Source organism: Conger conger, chromosome 1 (genome assembly GCF_963514075.1).
Source record: "Conger conger chromosome 1, fConCon1.1, whole genome shotgun sequence".
NCBI lineage: Eukaryota > Metazoa > Chordata > Actinopteri > Anguilliformes > Congridae > Conger > Conger conger.
This window is the reverse complement of record NC_083760.1, coordinates 52,339,783-52,359,260: the sequence shown is the minus strand read 5'-3', so window position 1 is coordinate 52,359,260 and position 19,478 is coordinate 52,339,783. Positions and strand designations below refer to the sequence as shown.

At 42.8% G+C, this 19,478-nt stretch overlaps 2 protein-coding genes across 4 annotated transcripts; both read left to right on the top strand.

Moving 5' to 3' along the window:
* The first annotated feature begins 611 nt into the window (after window positions 1–611).
* On the top strand, window positions 612–10,625 carry LOC133134807 (zinc fingers and homeoboxes protein 1-like). Of its 3 annotated transcripts, none has more exons than XM_061251256.1 (3): window positions 612–889; window positions 1,987–4,744; window positions 8,555–10,625. In XM_061251256.1, exon 2 carries the CDS (start codon window positions 1,995–1,997, stop codon window positions 4,722–4,724), a length of 2,730 nt encoding a protein of 909 aa, XP_061107240.1. In that variant the 5' UTR covers window positions 612–889; window positions 1,987–1,994; the 3' UTR covers window positions 4,725–4,744; window positions 8,555–10,625. The 3 variants fall into 3 exon arrangements, with proteins under 3 accessions (XP_061107240.1, XP_061107232.1, XP_061107223.1); XM_061251248.1 differs by having other exon boundaries at window positions 1,868–4,744; window positions 8,558–10,625; XM_061251239.1 differs by having other exon boundaries at window positions 1,868–4,744.
* Window positions 10,626–13,961: 3,336 nt separating this feature from the next.
* zgc:101716 (uncharacterized protein LOC492784 homolog) lies at window positions 13,962–17,890 on the top strand. Its single transcript, XM_061259249.1, has 6 exons — window positions 13,962–14,246; window positions 14,469–14,564; window positions 14,655–14,798; window positions 14,991–15,421; window positions 16,181–16,313; window positions 17,203–17,890. The coding sequence occupies exons 1-6, from the start codon at window positions 14,142–14,144 to the stop codon at window positions 17,398–17,400; spliced, it is 1,107 nt and encodes a 368-aa protein (XP_061115233.1). The 5' UTR covers window positions 13,962–14,141; the 3' UTR covers window positions 17,401–17,890.
* Window positions 17,891–19,478: the final 1,588 nt, after the last annotated feature.

Here is a 19,478-nt window from a genome sequence, read left to right as displayed (position 1 = left end):
AGGCTGTGAAACTTGGATACCAGAATTTCATGGCCCAGGTTATGAGATGCAATACAGTGCCTCTGATGACATAGTTATATCTATCTTCACTTAACTTTATACAGTGTTGCTTATAACAATATCGCATTCTGTATTTTTGTTTTCCAGAAAAGAATGAAGTGTGTGCAGTGTGTGTTGGGGCCCTTCCACCAAATAATTTTGATTATGATGATCTAAATGCACAGGCAGAAATCACACTGACTTGACAATGATCTGTGTATCTCAATTCCAGAATTAATCTAAGGCACCATACCCTTGAGCAGAGAAAATAAAAATCTGTGTCATTTCAGTGCAAGAAAAAAAGAAAAAATATGGGTCATCACTGAGGACACTAATGTTACATGGTGAAAAAATGTATGAAAAAAAAAAAAAAAAAAACCTTTAACTTTGCCAATTTGGCATATATTACCCTCCATACTCAGCCCCTTTTCATAGTTCATGAGGTGGAGTCGCCTAGCAATGACGTCAGGGCGTGCTCCATCTGTGGTGACGCCCAGTAAATAAAAAACTACAAATATTAAGACTAAATGTTATTGCCTTTCATTAATGGATCACTCACAGAAGCAGTTTTATTCTCGAATTTAATCGATCTTGAAAATAAGTTAAGCTTTACCTGTCGTAACAATAGGTGCGCAGTTGCGAAAACCGTTCAGTATTGTTGTTGTCCATCTGTGTTGGCCGTGGAATCAGTGGAATCATTTTCGCTTGCTTCTAGTACCGGGGAGTCCACTTAGTGAAACTGCTGCAGTCTTTTAACCTGTTCGCAGCATTAACCCAAGGCAGCTAGCTAACGACCAGAACGGAAGACTGCGCAGTGGAAAAGGGCGAAGTCTGGATTTTTGCTGCAACGGTGAGGCTAGTGTATCAGGTGATTTAATCGGTTAGTTGCATAGCTAGCTAGCTGCTCAGCAAAAGTGTTGCATGTCGACCTAGAAAGGGCATTATCTGCCGCTGCACACATCCCATTGGCACAACTAACGGTATTGATGGCAAGCGACTGTAGTAACCCAATATGCAATTCTAGTTGCCAGCTTGTCCAGAACAAACTAGACTAGCTCGCTTTAGAGGGGAGGAAAAGAAACGTTGATGACATTTTTTGATTGTTGTCTTTTTTCAATTTATTTTAAGGATGAGCTCATAGCGTATTGAGAAAGTTTGCTTGCCAGCTAACGTTAATGTAGCTCAATGTTAGCTGGCTAGCTAATGTTATGAACAATGATCATTTGGATTATATGAAGCCCTATTGATTGGAATAGCTATACGTGTAATACTATGTGTAAATTATGCCACACCCACCTTTGTGCATTCTGTATTGAACTGAATAGCAACAATGTATAGCTATTTGTTTTTAACTTCTCAAAGTGAAAGTTGTACCGTTACAATATTAGCTACCAATGTGGGTAAAATGTGGGATTTTTAGATGACGTTAATAAATCACTATTCTTTGACATTGTGACAACGAAATGTGTTCAGCTATGACGGAGGGATCACAAGCGTGTAACGGGCTTCATTCAGAAAGTACACTGCTCGTTTGCAAGTTGCAAAGGAAAATGAAAACATCTTGACATAATGCCAGTGAATAAACTACTACCAGGACAAGGAAAGCCGTGGTTGTTTCAAGGTCCAATAAAGTTCTCACGTCCTTTAACAAAAAAGGCAAAGCCCGTGCAAGTGTTTAATTTCAAATATATGAAACCTGGACAAAGACATGTTGGTCTAAACTATTGACAGTGATAATGAATCTAAATTATCTTGTCTGACTGGCTGCGATAATACAACGTTTTAAAGTTTCATTTTTTAATTTAATCTTATTTTCTCTGTATTGCAGGCTAAAAGTGAAACAGTGGAATCTGACAAGTGGCTAACATGTGATAATTAACTGTGTGCAAGAACAAGGAAGGCAGATAAGACAACACTGTTTTCTAACGACACCTCTCTTGGGTGCAGTTGATGCAATGGCAAGCAGGAGAAAGTCAACAACACCTTGCATGGTCATTCCTTCAGACGCCATGGAACAGGACCCAGATATGGAGGTGACAGAGGGGGAGGATGGCGCTGAGAATGCGGCTGAAGCCCCCTTAGAAAGCGCCACGATCCCCGCCGAAAACGAGCTGGGCGACGACGACACACAGGACGTTGAGCGCTACATCAAATCCATGGAATCGAGAATGGTGGAAGGGGAGTACAAATGTGCCCACTGCAGCTACCAGACCCCGGAGCTCAACGCGTTCACATTCCACGTGGACTCTGAGCACTCCAACATGGCCTTGAACTCGTCCTATGTTTGCGTGGAGTGCAACTTTCTCACCAAACAGTATGATGCGCTCTTGGAGCACAACGGCCGCCACCACCCAGGGGAGGATGGCTTTGCCCGGGCTATCGTGAGGTGCGGAGACCGGGCGGGCTCCGATCAAGCCAGTGATTCCACCTTCAATGTGGATTCAGCGGAGCAGGAGGCTGGAGCTTCTGAGGATGTAGCAGTCCATGGGATCTCAGTGAGCAAGACGCCCATCATGAAAATGAAGAGCAGGGCTGAGGCTAAGAGGATCGCCGTGTCCCACAAAATGGTCGATGATGGCGATGTGAGGGTGGAGGGTGAGGAAGCAGTCTCTGTGGCCATGCCAACCACCGCTGAGGCAGTAGTAGCCTCGCTCCCCGTTGAGCCAGCAAAACCCAGCGTAATCGTCACCAACCCGAACCCTGTCACAGCAGAATCTAAGAAGTCCTCTGTAAACCCTGCCACTGTGCTTCCAGCAGGTCTGGCCCAGATCCTATCTGCTCTGCAGGCCCACCAGAACGCCCAGACACAGCTCCTCATACCAGTTAGCAGCATCCCCACATACAACGGGGCCATGGACAACAATGCTCTTCTGATTAGCACCTACAACAAGTTCCCTTATCCGTCAGCCTCTGAGATTTCTGGACTGGCAGCCCAGACTAAGTATGGGGAGGAGCAGATTAAGATCTGGTTCTCCGCCCAGCGGCTGAAGCATGGCGTGAGCTGGACTCCCGAGGAGGTGGAGGAGGCCAGGAGGAAGCAGTTCAATGGAACAGTGCACACTGTGCCACAGACTATCACGGTGATTCCAGCCCACCTCTCTGCTGAGGCCAACGGCCTGCAGTCTATACTACAGACCTGCCAGATCATGGGGCAGCCAGGCCTGGTGCTGACACAGGTTGGTAGCCCTAGCAGCTTCCCTGTGACCACGCCCATCACCCTAGCCGTGGCGGGGGTCCCTGGCCAGGTGGCACCGAATAAGCCTGCTGCCAGCCAGCCTGCCTCAGCTAGTGTGGAGACCAAAAGGGCCACCACTGTCCAGCCCCCTACACTGACCCCGCAGGAGAACTCTGCACTCAGCTCTGACCACTTCGGCCTGCGGCCCAAGAAGTCCAAGGAGCAGCTGGCAGAGCTGAAGGCCAGCTACCTGAAGAACCACTTTGCTAGCGATGCTGAGATTGCCCGGCTGATGAAACTGACCAACCTCACCAAGGGTGAGATCAAAAAGTGGTTCAGTGACACACGTTACAACCAGCGCAACTCCAAGAACAGCCACATCATTGTTTTCAACGATGGCCCCGCTTCTGGAAACAACAGCACCATTGTGATTGACTCCAGTGATGAAACCGCAGAGCCCGTCCCACAGGCACCTGGGCCACTGAAAGAGAAAGAAACTCGAAACAAGTCCTGGAACCCGTTCCCTGACTTTACACTCCAGAAGTTCAAAGAAAAGACCCCAGAGCAGTTGGTGGTCTTGGAGGAGAGCTTCCAGAAGTGTGATATACCCACAGATGAAGAGTTGAGTCGGCTGAGGACAGAGACCAAGCTCACCAGGCGAGAGATTGATGCCTGGTTCACAGAAAAGAGGAAAGCACTGGCAGAGCTGGCTGAACTCCGAGCGGAACGTGTGTACTACGAGTCGACTAAATCGCCCTCAACCTCCAAGCAGGGGGCCCAGGCTCAGACCCCACCTGGCGGGCGGCGGGGAGGCAAGGATAAATTTGGGAAGAAAACCCCTGAGCAGCTGCATGTCCTGAAGAGTGCCTTTGTGCGCACGCAGTGGCCCTCAGCCGAGGAGTATGACCAGCTGGCTGAGGAGAGCGGCCTACCCAGGTCATACATCGTCAATTGGTTTGGGGACAGCCGCTACTCCTGGAAGAATGGCAACCTAAAATGGTTCTTCTACTACCAAAGTGGAAATGTGGGAGCCATGAACGGCAGTGGGAACAGGAAGAGAGGACGGGCCCGAACTCGGAGCAAAGGCCGGGCGAGGTCTTGGGGGAGAAGGGCCAAGAAGTCCAACTTAGGCAGAGGCAAGTCACCCCCAGTGATGAAGTTCAAATCGGGGAAAGAGATCCTGAAGGAGTACTACCTGAAGTACAAGTTTCTGAATGAGCAGGACCTAGATGAGCTTGTGGCTAAGTCCAACATGGGCTATGAGCAGGTGCGAGAGTGGTTTGCAGAAGTCCATCGTAGGGAGGACGCTGGTGTGACCCTGTTTGATGAAACCACAGAAAACGACGATGAGGACGAAGAGGAGGGGTCCCCGGGTGAGAGCGAGATGGCAGCCGAAGAGCAGGGAGACGGCATTGGTGATGAAGATGATGAGGAAGGTGAATCTGATGACAGTGACACCTGGGAGCCGCCGCAGAGTGTGAGACGAACACTGGCTGTATCCGAGACTTGAGGCTTGATGATGGACAAAAGGTAAAGCACACACCTGCATGTTTTAAAGATTACCGGGTACATATATATTTTTTACACAATATTTTTTTATATTCTTTAAACAAGGAATTAAATAAATAATTCAAGTCATTTTCAGGTTCTTAGTTTTTAGATAATATATAATAATATAATAATATCTTAAAACCATAATACTTCATTTTGACATTATAGAAAGTTACTTATACTGGGGAGAAAAAAAATCCTAATTAAATATATCTTAATTTGACTTTACACAAAATGACAATAATAACAGTAGTATCAATGATCAATGGAGGTGAAAACTTCCTGCTGACTGTATGTCTTGATTTTAAAAAGCCTCAAGTGGCACTGGAAATGCACTCATTGTGTAATGCAGCTGTCCAGCCAAGGACATCAAGCCGGACGGATCATGATAGCAGTGAGAATCACCAAAAAAAAAATCAATGCAGCGATTGAATCAAGGCCCCTAGCAGTAACGCAATAGGCGAGAGTAATCAAGGATGTGGAGCACACAGAGATGGCTTTGGCAGTTGCAGTGTCCTGTCATTGTCTTCAGCAACAGTTGACTACCAATGGGAAGTTATAACAAGAATACAAAAGGAGGTACCCTGAACAAGGCCAAAATTCACTGTTTAAAGTATGTGCTTCTAAACTCAGGTTTTCCACTCATAAACAGAAGTTCTTTCCCCTGTATTAAGTAAGAGAAGATCCTATCTATGATGTAGGCTTGTCACTGTGACAATTTTGACCCCGGTGTTACTTCCCTCTAAAACGCTGTTAATACTGGTTTTACCACCATCGCCACTAGGGGGCCTGCTAGATTCCCTCGTGAGACAAGGCTGAAGTTTAACAAATGTTTACTAATTCCCTCAATCATTTGTACAAGAAACTGAAATTCTTACTAATAAAAAACAAAAATTAGATTAACTTTGGTAATTAATAGTAAATGTACTTTCTCTGGACAAACCTAACAAAAGTAAAAAAAGTAGCGTAAGCATTGCAAAAATGTAACAAATATCAATTGAAATCAAATGAAAACACTTCAAAACTGTAGCCTATTTATGACATTGCAAAATGATTACGACAATAGGCCTATTTTTCTTGTTTGACCTGAAGTATAGACCTACTCGCAGTAGCAGTACTCGGCGCAGTTTTATTTTGAGTGTTGCCAACACCAACTCTATTAATGCTGTCACGGGCTATATAATGTCATTTTATTCGTTAGGTGTTGAAACACTGCACATTTTATTTTAAAATTGTATCACAGTGTGGAGGTAACCACACTGGTGTAGGCTTGTGTCCACTGTAGGGGTGTGAACCGTGAAACGTTTAACCGAAACTGAATTTACGGAAACGTTTACAAAAATTTGTAAATTGATAACCGATTCTTTTTTTCTGAAGCTGAAACGGTGAGTTTGGCTTTCACCACCAGTGACAAAATGCACAAATTGGTCAAACAATTGAAAGAAAAATTATGGCTGCGTATAACTTTCTGTCAGGCTGTTTACATTATAAACTAGCAATGGACAGGCTAGTTCAAGCACGCAATCTTTGGCTAGATTTTCAAGGGGTTAATAATGTCAGTGTGCTTCAACTGTAGTTCAATTATGGTTTATTGTATGGCGTTTCATTGACAGAAGACTGCGTGTTTACATGTGAATTCAAACTAACGGCAAACTGAATGTAGCTTTCCACTAGGCTGTATCTACATAAAAATAAATTATTGAACAAATGTTGCGCGCAACATTACTAAGTAGGGAAGTTAAAAAATAATTGTGTCTAACCACTGTTCATAATTTTATAAAATCTCTTTTTTTGAGGCAATCACTATCCAACACTTTTGAAAGTGTTGTGTTCTATATATGTAATGTTGGCCAGAGCTAGCCTTACCTAAATTTTTCACGACCGTGTGGGTTAACTATTTATAAAATAGATATTCAAATATTCAAATAGAATTACTTGGCATAAAGAAAACTTATTGTGTCACTAGAACAATTGCCCTGCACCATATAAAATCAAATACATTATTACATTGAAAATGCAATTACATTTTTGCAATTTAAGTTTTGCCAACTTTTGTTTTTTTCCCATAAGATGTGGCCCCAAGCGGCCATAAGCAGCATCCATTTACTGGATGGTGAACATTTACAAAAACTGATGATTTCTCACATCCCTCGTGCACTGCATGGCACCGGTTAAGAGGAGAAGAGGATCTCTGTATGCTTGTAAGATACTTCAGTGAGAAGCAAAGCAAGATAGTCAACTCTGCCTAATTGACCTAATTCCTGAAGTACAGGGAACCAGGGAGCGTTTATTCATTGCATTTAAGACCTGAGAGGAGAGAATTAGCCTCAAGCTGTCAAAGTCAAGCTATTCCAAGGCTTTGGAAGTGATAGCGCATCAGTCATGGGGAGAACACAATTCCGTCTTGTACATTTGCCATTCCCTAGCTTTCTGCATCCAGCATACCTTCCACAAACTCCCTTCTAATCTGGGTATTCCATTTGCTAAAATCACAAAATGGTTTTAAAGGAGTACTGCCTATCGAGAAACCATCAAGTCTCTTTTCAAGGTATTGTCCCAAGAGGACACAGTGCTCCCTTTCAAAACGGACAGTTTGTCATCTGTTGTGAATCATGCATTTGTGGAGAGAATGTTCTCAGAGGTCAGTTCAGTGAAAACCAAGCACTTTTATCAGATGGGATTACTTTTGGATAATTTATTTTGAGGGTTCGCTCTGTGTTGCGCTTGTGTGGTAAATGTTGGCGAGTCACCAAGAGAGCACTGCAGCTTTTGAGTGCAGATCAGATATAGGATACAAATGACCCCCAAGAGAATAGTGCTTTGAGTTCAAACACTGGATAATGTAATAGATTGTGATCAGATGCCATCTTACTCAAATTTGTATAAAAATTCTAAAAGTGCAAAACATTTATTATTTATTTGTGGATGTTTTAGATGTTTTTTTTATTTTGAAAAGAAAAATTATAATTATACATTTGAAAATGAAAAACATAACTAAAATTAAAACATTACTACACTTTTTTCTACTTCAAGCTAATATTTCTATTAGTTTTAAGACACAAAATGGACCTTTCATTTGAAAAGGAGTTAATCTATATTATTTTATATATGATATACTACCTGTATTAAACAATGGTTTATGTCTTTAATGTGCTGTGATTCCTTCCTATGAGGAACTAGGCCTACTATCTAGCAAAAGAGAAAAAAAGACTCTTTTTTTATAATTTCAATGTTGTTCTCTTGCTTGTTAGCTCCCAGTTATTGTAGTCCATAAGATAATTAGCCATTTTTTGTAAGATTAGGACTATTATCTTATAGTAGTTATAAATACCTACCAAGGAATGTCATTGACACTGCTAGTTAATGCAATTCTTCTTTTTTTTTTTCCTTGTGTGGTAGGCATGTAATAATCTTTATGTCCGATCTTGGCTACAAATACGTTTCAATAGCAGTTTACTTACGGATTGCATTGATATATTTTCATTCTATGGTATGGACACATCGAAAAACCTCTGCTTCAATGGCACTTACTGTAGAGAACTGGTAGGGTTGCCTCCTATTGATAACCAGCATCAGTGCCCCATGGAGATTCAGCCACTCGGGTGAAGCTGCAACAAGCATCTTATGACATCTTAAAAGTCCCACACAATGTAGAAACATATGTGAATGCGTGGTTCTAACTGATGCTATAGAATTCAATGGCTTAAAGCAAGGAATTTGAGTACTGTATCTGTTACCTATTGATGTTCTCTTTTTGTTTTCCTCCTTTTATAATGGCCCGTGTTCAAGAAGAGGGAAGATGGAAGACGGTAAAGTGAACATGGAGCGAGGAAGATTCCGCTGCTGTGTATTAACAGCAAACTGCCTGGATGCAAAGGAATGGTTCAGAAGCGGAGTGGATCTGTGGTGCCAAAGCAACAGCATTGTTGGATTTGTTTTTTTCTGTGCTGTTATCCCAGTCCTCCCTATCACAAATCATGTTTGCACCTTTTAAGATCCGGCAGATATATTCTCTGAGAAAATAATACATTCAGTAATGTGACCAAAAAGAGAACATCTGTCACGTCGGTTTGGTCACCTTGAACTGCATTTTGAAGATGACAGACACCTTATTATGTTTCCTCTCTGCACTCCATTCTGTTAGTCAGCAGGAATTCACTACATTTTGGTAGAAAATAGAAGACACACACACACACACACACACACACACACGATTAACCAGTGCTTCTGACTTTAGTCTCCCTGTAGATTGGTGCTTAACTGCTCTTACATTAATTTCAAATGGTTGGATTTTTAAAATGGTTTCACACGGCTGTTAGAAGTCTCTTTGAAGCACAGTGGGCAGTTGCCTGAGACGCTAAAATGAAGAGCTTTTTGTGCTCTGCAAGTGCGTGTTTTTTATCCCTCAATCATGTTGGGCTGTATTAAACCCAAAGTTTTCTGATAAGCAGAAGAAAATCAAGTGGCAAAAAGGAAGCAGTTACATGTACATAAGCCTTGCCTGCAAAGGAATGTGATAATTTGACGTAGATACTATTCAGTGAAGCAAGTCTTTCAAGCATCTCTAATTACAGGGTCTGTAATGTTTTAAAGTACTACATCTAATTATTTATTGGTTGATATGTTTTTTTTTTTGTTTTTTTTTAATAAGAAAAAAAAAGGCCTAACTGTAGTCTGGTATTGAGCAATAACATTTCAAAAGGACTCAGCATGACCAGTGATGGATAACTAAAACTTTAATGCATGTAAAGGAATGCACTTGTGCTTGGATTTAGCCTGGAGAGAGTATGGAGAATGCCCTCCTGTACTACTGAGAGCATGTAACACTCATTATGGACACTGCAGTGCAGTGCAAAGGGTACTCTAAAAATGTACCCTTCATTTCAGTGTGTGTTTCTTCAGTGCTCCTATTTAGAGTAACCCACGAGGGAAGGCAGAAGAGACTCTAACTTTGTACATAAAATATTTCTCTCAGTTGTATTTTACAAGTAGTTTTTAACAGTTTTATACTTTTTTATATTTAGGATTGTGATTGATCCAGCCTTCTGCGCTTTGCTCCTGTGGTGAACGAATTGAACGAATACAGTGTTTATTTTTCCCAATAAGCAATGTTGGGAAATTGGAAGACATGAAGATTGAAACTGATGCAGCATCTGTCTGGCTTCCTGCAAACTAGGTGTCAGTGGCTTGTCTGCATCAGTTGAGTTCAGCTTGTAGCTTACTTATTCATTGCACAATGGAGGTACACCTGCATTGTAATTTGTGGTGTTCACTAGCATGAAGCTTTTTCCCATTTCTATCTTTTAAGAGATTACTGCTCGTTCCATGTGCTATTTCTCATGTCTTTGGGAGGATATGTCAATCATTTCTGTATCATGGACTTACTTCAAGCAGTGGCTTACACTAGCCTGAATTTCTTTAAACGTGGATCTTCTTAAATGGTTGTTCACAATAATTAAACGCTAAAATGTATTATTTTGTATTCTCAATAGCAAGCCAAGTAACTGTTTCAAGCTATTAAAAGGGGTGTTTGCCATTACTGTAGTCATTTAAGTAAACGGTCATGTTATAATTAGGAATTATACATGTATATAAGGTATATACATATACAACACAGTATATAAATTATGTGTTGTATATGTATACCTGAACACACATGCTTGTATATAATATAGGGATATACTGTGGACCCTTGAATGCACTTTGTCATCTGTGGCAAGAGCTTTATTCTGTAGAGTAGGCATTGTGTAACATGGTTAATTTAAATTTGAATAATGATAAGGTGTAGCTTAGGGATAAAATATATATTTATATACTTGTGTTTGGACATTATATCTAATAAAATGGAAGAAAACAGGCATTTTCTGCTTTTGTTTAAACCTTTTATCTTCGGGTGAATTAGACATGTGGACTGTAATGCTCACATGCTAATTATTATATAACATAAGTCTTCAACTCACACCTCCGGAAGAACTTCTCACGCATCCCGGGGGAAGCTGGGGACATGGAGTCCGAGTGGGCCATGTTCAAAGCCTCCATTGCAGAGGCGGCAAGCAGGAGCTGTGGCCAGAAGGTCATTGGTGCCTGTCGGGGCGGCAACCCAAGAACCCGCTGGTGGACGCCAGCGGTGAGGGAGGCCGTCAAGCTGAAGAAGGAGGCCTTTCGGGCTTGGCTGGCCCGGGGGTCCCCTGAAGCAGCAGACAGGTACCGGGTGGCCAGAAGGGCTGCAGCTTCGGCAGTCGCTGAAGCAAAAACCCGGGTATGGGAGGAGTTCGGGGAGGCTATGGAGAAGGACTTTCGGTTGGCCTCGAGGAAGTTCTGGCAAACCATCCGACGACTCAGAAAGGGAAAGCAGGGCTTGTCTCAGGCTGTTTTCAGCAGGGGAGGAGAACTGCTGACCCGGACTGGGGATATTGTTGGGCGGTGGAAAGAGCACTTCGAGGAGCTCCTGAACCCAAACAACACGTCCTCTGTGGAAGAGGCAGAGCCTGAAGACTCGGGGGAATCTGCACCTATATCCCTGGCGGAAGTTGCTGAGGTAGTCAAAAAGCTCCTCAGTGGCAAGTCGCCGGGTGTAGATGAGATTCGCCCTGAGATGCTGAAGGCTCTGGACATTGTTGGGCTGTCTTGGCTGACACGCCTCTTCAGTGTCGCGTGGAGATCGGGGACAGTACCTGTAGAGTGGCAGACCGGGGTGGTGGTCCCCATTTTCAAGAAGGGGGACCGGAGGGTGTGCTCCAATTACCGGGGTATCACACTCCTCAGCCTCCCTGGGAAAGCTTACTCTAGGGTACTGGAAAGGAGGCTCCGACCGACGGTCGAACCTCGGATTCAGGAGGAGCAATGTGGCTTCCGTCCTGGCCGTGGAACAGTGGACCAGCTCTTTACCTTGGCAGGGTTGCTGGCGGGGTCATGGGAGTTTGCCCATCCAGTCCACATGTGCTTTGTGGACTTGGAGAAGGCTTTCGACCGTGTCCCCCGGGGAACCCTGTGGGGTGTACTGCGGGAGTATGGGGTACCGGGGCCGTTGTTACGAGCCATCAGGTCCCTGTATAACCAAAGTGAGAGCTGTGTCCGCATTCTCGGCACAAAGTCAAGCACGTTTCCGGTGGGTGTTGGACTCCGCCAAGGTTGCCCCTTGTCACCGGTCCTGTTTGTGGTATTCATGGACAGGATCTCAAGGCGCAGCCGAGGTGAGGAGAGTGTCCGGTTTGGTGACCTCAGAATCGCATCTCTGCTTTTTGCGGATGATGTGGTTCTGCTGGCTTCATCGGACCGTGACCTTCTGCACGCACTGGAGCGGTTTGCAGCCGAGTGTGAAGCGGCCGGGATGAGAGTCAGCACCTCCAAGTCCGAGGCCATGGTTCTCTGCCGGAAAACGGTGGATTGCTCCCTCCGGGTTGGGAACGAGTCTTTGCCCCAAGTGAAGGAGTTCAAGTATCTCGGGGTCTTGTTCACGAGTGAGGGTAGAAGGGAGCGTGAGATCGACAGGCGGATCGGTGCAGCGTCAGCAGTAATGCGGGCGTTGCACCGGACCGTTGTGGTGAAGAAGGAGCTGAGCCGGAAGGCGAAGCTCTCGATTTACTGGTCGATCTACGTCCCAACCCTCACCTATGGTCACGAGCTTTGGGTAGTGACCGAAAGAACGAGATCGCGTATACAAGCGGCCGAAATGAGCTTCCTCCGTAGGGTGGCCGGGCTCAGCCTTAGAGATAGGGTGAGGAGCTCGGACATCCGGAGGGAGCTCGGAGTAGAGCCGCTGCTCCTTCGCATCGAAAGGAGCCAATTGAGGTGGTTCGGGCATCTCATCAGGATGCCTCCCGGGCGCCTCCCTTTGGAGGTTTTCCGGGCTCGTCCAACTGGGCGGAGACCCCGAGGGAGACCCAGAGCCCGCTGGAGAGATTATATATCTCTCCTGGCCAGGGAACGCCTCGGGATCCCCCAGGAGGAGCTAGAATGCGTTGCTGGGGAGAGGGACGCCTGGAATACCCGGCTTTGCCTACTGCCCCCGCGACCCGACTCCGGATAAGCGGGTGACGATGGATGGATGGATGGATGGATGGATAATATATTATAACCTTAAGATGATACATCAAGACTAAAGTGGTGTTCTGTGTCCCACGTCCTGCACTTTTGACCCAGCAATGCACATCTCCCTCCACTGGTCGCAAGTGGATAGTAGAATCCCAGGTTAAAACTACACAGGCACACTGTTTGCGGTATTGACTGCCTGGATTCTGAGAATATTCTCAAGCGATGTGAAGGCACTAAACTTGGGTAGGAACAGCATTTACTGTAGCAGGTCAAATTCGAAGCTGATATGTGCTCTTCTCCAGCCTTTCCTAAATGGATGTGATAGGTATTGGATTATCTTCTGAAAACAATGAGCAGGTTCAGCACTCAACATAATTTCAGTCTCCCAATGGAATAATTTAAGTAACAGCATTTCATTTCTGCTGTTGGCACTTTAAATACCCATAAAGACATGTAGCATTATTCATCAAGTAATGTGTTTTCAAGTGGAAAAACAAACAACTAATTATATTGGAAATTCGTATTTGTGTTTCTAATTTGCTACACCACATTATCTATCTGCTAAGTTTTGGATAGCAGTGAGTACAGGTGTCTTCCAATTAAATATATTAAGATTGCAGTTACAACAGAGAATTGTTAAACACTGTCTGCACCTGCATCCACAATATTTAGACACTTGTTCTTTATGAAAATTTTATTTTTGTTGACAATTTCAGCAGCACATCGGTTCAGTGGCAACTGAGTGACATTCTTATAAACTCTAATCTCAAGCTGTGTATATGTGCTATGTATACCCCACATATACTCTGTTACATTTAAGAGTACGTTTTTAAATAAATTGTACTTGTAAAAGTTGTTTTAAAGGATGATACTTTTTTACACTTACTGGAGTGTATTTGTAAAGGAAAAGATTAGCTCGCTAAATTTTGTAAAAATTTTTAATGCAATGCTAGTTCTGCTCGATTGCCTGTTCCATTGTACGGCTTGTTATATTAATTATTATATATATAAATCAGATACCCACCTCTGGTTATGTATAAAGCTATTTGGCTTTCATAATGGAACAATGTATATTAACGCCTCGTTCTTGTCGGCCATTTTATTGTGTTACACCAAGATACTCTTTGTTATAAAGCCGACGTCATAATCAGGATTTTTCCTCGTCTGTATGTAGTTCCGGTTTGTAAAAATATTCTTTCGAATAAACAAGTTCCGATACTGGATTCTTGAATGAGATGCATTTTGAAGATAGGACTTTAAAAAATGAAAATAAAGTAGGTTTGTGAATAATCTTTTCGAGAACCTTGCATGTGCTTCCAGTTACGGAAAACAAGTCATAATCATGGAAATATTAGGGAGCACTTTTGACGATTCTGTTTTTGAAGAATCCAGAAATAAGATCTCCATTCCTCTTCCATGTTATAACGCAAAAGTATGTGAACCAGAGGTGAGTGATGTCAATATTTACTATTCTTACAACCGAATGGCTGTGTATTGCTACCACTAGCAGCAGCGTTGTTTTGTAACATTGCAAGACTATAAATCCGTTAATTAGCTAACGTATTCTGTGAAGAATGCTATAAGATGAAAAATAAATCAATTTGAGATCATTTTACGTGGAGCTGTAATGATGTGCTGTGACTATTTATCTATTTAATTTTTCATTCAGTGGTTTTGTGAAAGCCTTCCCGCAGAAGATGAGTTGGAGAAACAGAAAGCCTTCAAATTCCGGGCAGAACTGGCTTACAATCGAAAAGACTATCAGGTATAAAATTACAAAACTTTAGGTTACGGGCAGTGAAGTTTGATTTCTCGGCTTTCGGATGCAATTAAAGTTATCGGTCTCTGTGTTCAGACAGCGCTGAGAGATTATTCCAGCTGCCTCCTCTTGGTCCCAGAGGGCAACCTCACCATCAGACGCGACGTTTTAGAGGGCCAGGCGCGATGCTGTTGCTACCTTGGCAAACGGGAGCAAGCATTGGAGATCATCCACAAACTGGTGAGAAACTCGAGGCTTGTATGCGTCTATTGCTTGAGTTAATGTGTTAGGACTTAAAAAAAATGTTTAACTGATTTGTATTTTAAACCGGTTTTAGGGAACCATTAATATGAACGTAAAATGTATAGATCTGGTTACCTTTGGGAGGGAATGACCCTGATTTACATGGCCAACATTGTCTTTCATGTACAGAGGAAAGAAGCAACCAACACTTGCCACCTGACCTGTGTTTTAAACCTGGAGCTGGCCGTCTGTCACCACTTCGGGGAACTAAGGGAGGAGGTCTCTGTACTGCAGCACCTTATTTCCCTCCATCCCTACAATCCATGGGAGTGGAAGAAGCTGGCAGAGGCATATCTCAGACTCCTGCAGTCCCTCTTCGCTGTCTCCAGCTCTGGCAAGCATGCATCAAACCTTCCAGAGGGGAACCATCAAAACTCACAGACTGGTCCGAGGGAATATACAGAGGAAAGGGCACGCTGTGATGGCCCGGGCTGCACACAGAGGAACAATGCTGGTGCCCATTGTGTAGCACACCAGATCAGCACAAGAACTCAGGATCAACATGAGGAAGAGTGTGAAAGTGTGTGGCTGAAGACATGCATGTGCTTCATTAGAACCAGGTGATGATGATAATAATAATAATAATAATAATTATTATTATTATTATTATTATTATTATTAATAACGATAGTAATATTAATAATCTCATGTGAAAAGGGTTGGTGTGGTTTCAGGTTTTTGTTTTAGTACAGCACTAGGAGGCTTGATTGATTGATAATTAGCTGAATCACGTATCGTAGTGCTGGGTTAAATTGAAAACGTGCCCATGCTGACCGTTTTTGACATCCCTGATCATGACCAGTTATTCTCAATCCTGTTCGTGGAAAGTCTGCTGGTTTTTATTTTCACTTTAAGATCAGCAGCTGATTCATGCCCAAGTAATCAGGTGACCTGAGTTAACAGTCATCAGCTGCTTTAACTGAGCATAACTATGGAAGTGCTGAGCAACAGCATAAGGCAGTAGACCCTGTGGCTCTCCTGGACCAGGATAGAAAACCACTGGATTATGTTGTTTCACAAGAAGCTGACATTACCTTATGACTTGCACACAAAATCATTCTTCTACTCATTTGCTTTGGATCTTTTTTTATTTATTTATTTTCATATGGTCATGTATTCTGGAGAGCTGTTGAAGGCACATTTTACATACGAACACAATACATTTTCAGCCCAACTAGTCTCAGTCTTTTTCATTCAGTCAAAAGAGCACCCAGCCCTGTGGGAAGCCTGTTGCACCAAGGGTTTATGATTCTACTACATGACCTGCCAAGCTGTTTCATGACGTAAGAACTGTGTGTGAAAATAACGTACCTCCCCAGACTCCTCCTGAGGATGCTTCGGTTCCAGCAGTCATCCTTCGTGCTAAAGAGCAGCGAGAGGGCCGTGCTAGAGGCTGAAGAGGCACTGCGGTGGTTGGAACCACAGGAGAACACACTGCAGCTCATCACTGAGGTCAGCAAACCACTCCAGCACTAGTGTGGGCTAAGCCCTTTTATTTGTGGTATTGGGCCTGACTATAGATGACTGTACTGTCTAGAGTAGGGGTCGGCAACCCTGGTCCTGGAGAGCCGCAGGGTGTGCAGGTTTTCGTCTCCACCTTAAAATAAGCAACCTATTCAGACCCAAGAAACCAGGTGAGGTGAGTTAACTGTGTAATCGACGGCTTTCATTGATCAATTAATGCCAAGTAACAACGAAAGCCAACACACCCTGCGGCTCTCCAGGACCAGGGTTGCCGACCCCTGGTCTAGAGCTAGGCAATGAAATTCCAGTCTATGGAGAACCGTTTGTGTAATGTAGTGCAATAGATCAATACAGACACATTTTGGATTTTGTTTTAGGAAATCCTAGGTAAATCCACAATTTTGATTATTTGTTGAATTATTTCATTATAAATGAACAAATAACCCCTGCAGTAAACAAATTGGAGCAATTTGAATGTGTTTACCTGCTTGCTATGTCTCTGTCATCCATGTTGGAAGGCGGCTTTAAACAAATATTCTATTTGGCTAATTCAGTTCTTGATTTCCCCTGTCTTCACATCTTTTTCCTGCTTCCTTTTCTTGCCTCCTTCGATGGGTGGAGCGAGGAGCAAGAAAAGGATGCAAGGAAAGGAAGGAGGAGATGAAAAATAAATGACTCCACAGCCATGACCCATCCCATGTCAGTTTCTCATCCAGTTTATTCAATGTGTGAGAAACTCCAATTGCATGCTGAATTGTAGTAGTGTGTAGGACCATGACCAGCAGTGTCTCACCTGGAATCCACGCTCTTGAGGCTTATTTTTCCCAAATCCTGCCACTGTCCAGTTAAGGAGCATGTCTATTCTTTGTACTTGCAGGTCATGGGGAAGGATCTGGTTGCAGAGAAGATGAGAGAGGAGAACCAGGACGGCGAGAGTTTGGCTGGTCTGTGCATCTCAGACTTTGAGGAGAAGTGGTACAATACAGTAAAACAGGCAGTCCTGCTGATGGATGACTCATTGAGTATAACAGCTCATCTAAAGACGCTAAAGGTGACAGCGCCCCTAGTGGAGTAACAGAGTCTGCATGCTTCCCCAGTGAAGACTGGTGTAATTCTAGTCTCAACCCAAGAGTTCCTGTAAAACACCTGGAAGTGTGAGTTTGTGATATGTTTCTTGGACTCTAGTTAATTCTACCATGTTTTTGCCCAAGTTTTGTTGCTGGTGAGAGGTTGAGTGGGTCTGAATCACTGTCTCCAATTGGAGGCCCACCTATGAAAAATAATGGGCCGGTTTCATGGACACAGATTAAGATTAGTCTTGATCTGTGTCTGCAAAACAGGAGTTGCTGATGAAAGCACATTCCTAGAATTTGGGCAGACTGATTTCAAATCACTTAACGGCTTAATTGAACCGGTTATACACCTGAAGCAAGTGGGATTCCTGACTGATTACAGCTCCCCGACAAGTGCTATTTTTTTTGTGAAATTATTTTACTTTACTACATCTTGTACTGTACCTGGAAAATGTTACAAAATAAATAAAATGTTAGAAATCTGTTTAGAAATTTGTTTGAGATGTAAAAATTACTCTGGTGCAGAATCTGATTTGTAGTTCTGTCATTTTCAATTTAATGAGCAAATAAGCAAGCTGGCTTAGGAACAGCAATTGTAATAATACAACATTCACAAACACACATTGGATCTACAGTAGAAGAAACAGTTCATGGGATTTAATTACTTCTGAGATTTTAATCATGTCAGTGAAGGAACCGCATGGTGAAAGGATAATATTGAAATTTGTAAAATCATAAAGTACCCCCTTGGCTTTGTATGGGAAGCTGGTGTTCTAGGATGACTAGCGTGAGTTGTGATGAGGAGTGTCAGATTTTCCACATTATGCTTTCAAAGTAGTTTTCAGTATGTTAGATGTCAGTCACAGTTAATCTCTCAAGAGATAATTGGGCCTTTGTGCCGCAGGGCTGGATCAAACCGTTTTTCTTCTGCAGCAGTTATGCATGCTGTAATGCATATCGCTAAAAGTGGCTCATTTTCACAGTCAAGTCAAAAGTCATTACCTTATTTTAGTATGAACTGAAAGACGAGTTCTGAGAGGATTTGTTTGAAATGTCACAATGATGTAACAACTTAAATGGACTGCCAATAAGACATGAGATTTCCATGTATACGTTTAAATCATTTCATAGATGAATGTGATCTCAATGCTGTTTTGTTGCTCCCACATTAGTATACAACATACATTTCACTTTTAATATGAAAATAATTACCTCCAGCAATTAAATAACCTGCCAGGTTAATGTCCAGTAATTATTTCCCTGTTCAGGACATCTGACAACAAATCAAGGAACAAAAAACATAAAATGGAACAGCGTCATTTGCTGTTGATGAATGCCACATGTGGGAGATCTCCGAATCTGGAAAAAGTCATCTTGCAGCTTGGGAGCTACAATGAAATAGCAAAAAAAGAATACAATTAAAATAAATGAAATGGTTCGACCTGCTGATTAAGATGATGCTCATGTTTGGTTCCTTGCCAGAAAAACTTAATTAAAAAAATAAAATAAAATGCTTGAGTTGTGGAAAATAAACCTTTTATATTGTATTTGCTACATCTTAGATGAAGCTACATGTACAATAGGGAGGTAAAGCGGCAGTCCCGCTGAATGGCATTTCAGATACACTGCTAAGTGGTATGCTAGCGGATTTCATCATAGACTGCAACAATAACGTCATATAAGCAAATGAAGCATTCAATTGCTTATATGATGGTGTTCTACAAACTCCCAAGTTACAAGGCTCCAGATCATCCGCAGATTATCGCTATGCAGCTTTTCGTAGTTTTTTAAACATTTTTGTAGTTACGAGCTTGTGGTCAGATTTGTGTACCAAATGCAACAACAAAGATTACATTATCTATCCTGGGATAGCCAGTCTCACGGGACATTGCAACATATTCACACCCATGGGTTTTTTTCCCCCCAACTATGCTTGACATCGGTTGCAGGTTGCCATGGATAGGCCACTGGTTACACTATCCTATTTGTAATCAAATTTATAAGAGAATCATGTCAGTTAAGTCCAATTTTTTAAATCGCAGGAGTCGGGATGATAAATGTTGGCATTAGGATGGTCCAA